Source organism: Helianthus annuus, chromosome 11 (genome assembly GCF_002127325.2).
Source record: "Helianthus annuus cultivar XRQ/B chromosome 11, HanXRQr2.0-SUNRISE, whole genome shotgun sequence".
NCBI lineage: Eukaryota > Viridiplantae > Streptophyta > Magnoliopsida > Asterales > Asteraceae > Helianthus > Helianthus annuus.
The window spans coordinates 167,781,936-167,784,557 of NC_035443.2; the positions used below are offsets into that span (position 1 = coordinate 167,781,936).

The window sequence follows — 2,622 nt, forward strand, 5'->3', positions numbered from 1 at the left end:
CCTCTCATAGGGCAATTAGAGGCGTATCAAAACCCTTTTCTGACACATTTAATGCTTTCACACTGTATACGCCCGATGTGCACATAAAAAGTGAGGATGTATCAATACCCTCACCCTTTATATATTTTTAGTTTTTAATTTTTTACATTAAAAAACCTTCTACATGTATTTGTAAGAAAAAACGTCGACAAAAAAATTAAAAAAAAAATTGATTTTTAACATGTTAAGTTGAATTTTTTAAATGAATTTAGTGCCTAAACTCGTTTATTAAATTAGCTTCAATTTGTTTCTTAGAACTCGTTTAAGCTTCCCTGTGTTTGCACTTTGCACGTATTTGTTCGTAGTCGCATATAAAATATAACGCGGACGGTAAAAACTACATGATAACCGACTTATCCTTTGATCTTATACTGTATTTTCTACCGTATCATAATTTATAAAAATGAGACTTATTCTTCCATTGTCTCCATCATTTGATTACAAGATGTCAATGTCAATGCACCAATCAGCTCTTAATTTCTTTATAACTAAACCAACTGCAGATGCTTTCTAAATGATTCCGTTTACACAACAATCTCAATTATATATACATCTTTATAAAGATGTTTAATGCATGCATTTTAGTTTGTGTTTGTTCACCACCACCATCACCTTACCAAGCTAAAAAAATGGACTCTTCTGAGTACGCATTCAGCCATTTCAATGGGGGCAACTTCAACATGTTCCAACCCGATTTCATGCCAGAAGAAACTGATTTCGATACACTCATTAGCGCCATTCGAAGCGAGCCTGCAGCAGATCCAACTGAAAGTTACTATTTAGACTACGGATACAATCACTTTACCAACTCCTGTACGGAGCTGCCGGTTGTGCAGCCGCTGTATGGTCACAATGATGATGTTCTTGCTGCCGGTGCTGACTTCGGCGGTTATGAGATGATGGATCCAAACTCGGGTCTGGTTTGGAACCAGGGAATGGAGGATATGAAGGCTTTCTGCGATGATGATTCGTCTGAGTCCGTACCAAACGATAAAGCGGAAACTACAAAGAGCACCGGCAATGGCTCGAAGGCTGATCGGGCGAGGACTTTGATTTCCGAGCGGAAGAGAAGAAGCGGAATGAAGGAGAAGCTCTACGCGTTGCGTTCGTTGGTACCCAATATAACCAAGGTAACTATTACATAAAATATAATAATAGAATATATTAGTTAGGGTTTATTGTATGTATCATAGAATATTTTAACAAAATATATTAGTTAGCATTTTAACAAAATATATTAGTTAGCGTTTATTATTGCAAGTATGTAACATTTTAATACAATATATTAGTTAACATTTATTGTAAGTATCATATAATATTTTTGTAGAAATATAGTTAGGGTTTATTGTAAGATACTAATTATTGTGATATCATTTTAAATGTTCAAATTCTTAAATATTTCAATCGTAGATGGATAAAGCTTCGATCGTTGGAGATGCAGCACGATACATTCAAGATCTTCAAACACAATCGAAGAATTTAAGGGCTGAGATTGCAACAATTGAAGCGACTAAAGCCCTAAATGCATCATCATCCCAGAATTCGGAAAAGGTTTACGTTTCACACCAATTTCCGACACCGAAGAAGATATCAAAGGTTAGAAGGGAAACAACATGGTGTGCGACGTAAGAAATTAACTAGTCATATGCATCCAACCCTAGTTTTATGTTTTTTGTACGAGGTTCAGTTGGACATGTTTCAAGTTGAGGAGAAAGGATACTATGTAAGACTCATTTGCAACAAAGGACGCAGTGTTGCAGCTTCACTTCATCGAGCACTCGAGTCAATCACGAGCTTTCAAGTCCAAAGCTCGAATTTATCGACCGTTGATGATGATTTTGTCTTGACATTCACGTTAGATGTAAGTTTAACTTCATATCTTGTTATACAACTCTCTTAAGGTAAAATTTGATGAGCATTGTCGTTCTCAAAACCTATCGGACCCAAAACCTGTCCAGTTGAGTACTTTTGAACAATCTTCGTATAAGCATTACAAATAACTAATTAGTTTTTACGTGTATAAATATGTAGGTTACCGCATACGGATTTGACATAAACTTGGCAAATTTGAAGCTATGGCTTTCGAGTGCTTTTATCAACCAAGGTTTTGAGTTCAACACGTTTCCCTAGTCCCAAACGAATTGAATCCATATTTGAGGAACGTTGATATGCATGCACTTGTGTGGCATTTTTAAACTCTCACACTCACATGCATCATGAGTTGTTTATGAGATTTTTTGTATATGTCTCACTACCGACACGTACCTTTTGTTTACTTGTGAGGGACTGTGAATGCGGTAATAAAAAAATAAAATAAAGCTTATTTTGTCTTATGAAAACTACAGTACTACCGGCTTGTAACTCATTTATCAATTAGTTAGTTAGTTGAAAAATAGATTAAAAAATACATTAAGTTTTCAAGGTAAGAAAGAGCCTAATGTTGCTCGAATAAGACATTATTATTTATTAAATAAATAAATGGCACAAACTGCAACTTAAAGTGCACAAGTCCATTCTCATATTTGTAGTATATATAAAGTTTTAATAGAACTTGTCTAATTTAATACTACTGTTAACCTATTA

At 34.7% G+C, this 2,622-nt stretch overlaps 1 protein-coding gene across 1 annotated transcript; it reads left to right on the forward strand.

Moving 5' to 3' along the window:
- Positions 1–632: 632 nt before the first annotated feature.
- LOC110891007 (transcription factor FER-LIKE IRON DEFICIENCY-INDUCED TRANSCRIPTION FACTOR) lies at positions 633–2,372 on the forward strand. Its single transcript, XM_022138669.2, has 4 exons — positions 633–1,169; positions 1,450–1,635; positions 1,727–1,900; positions 2,071–2,372. The coding sequence occupies exons 1-4, from the start codon at positions 669–671 to the stop codon at positions 2,167–2,169; spliced, it is 960 nt and encodes a 319-aa protein (XP_021994361.1). The 5' UTR covers positions 633–668; the 3' UTR covers positions 2,170–2,372.
- Positions 2,373–2,622: the final 250 nt, after the last annotated feature.

Excerpts from the sequence above, each read along its gene's own strand:
- LOC110891007 (XM_022138669.2), top strand. The coding sequence starts at position 669 with ATGGACTCTTCTGAGTACGCATTCAGCCATTTCAATGGGGGCAACTTC. Across the intron at positions 1,636-1,726 it reads CACCGAAGAAGATATCAAAG|TTGGACATGTTTCAAGTTGA; the intron begins GTTAGAAGGGAA and ends TACGAGGTTCAG. Across the intron at positions 1,901-2,070 it reads TCTTGACATTCACGTTAGAT|GTTACCGCATACGGATTTGA; the intron begins GTAAGTTTAACT and ends ATAAATATGTAG.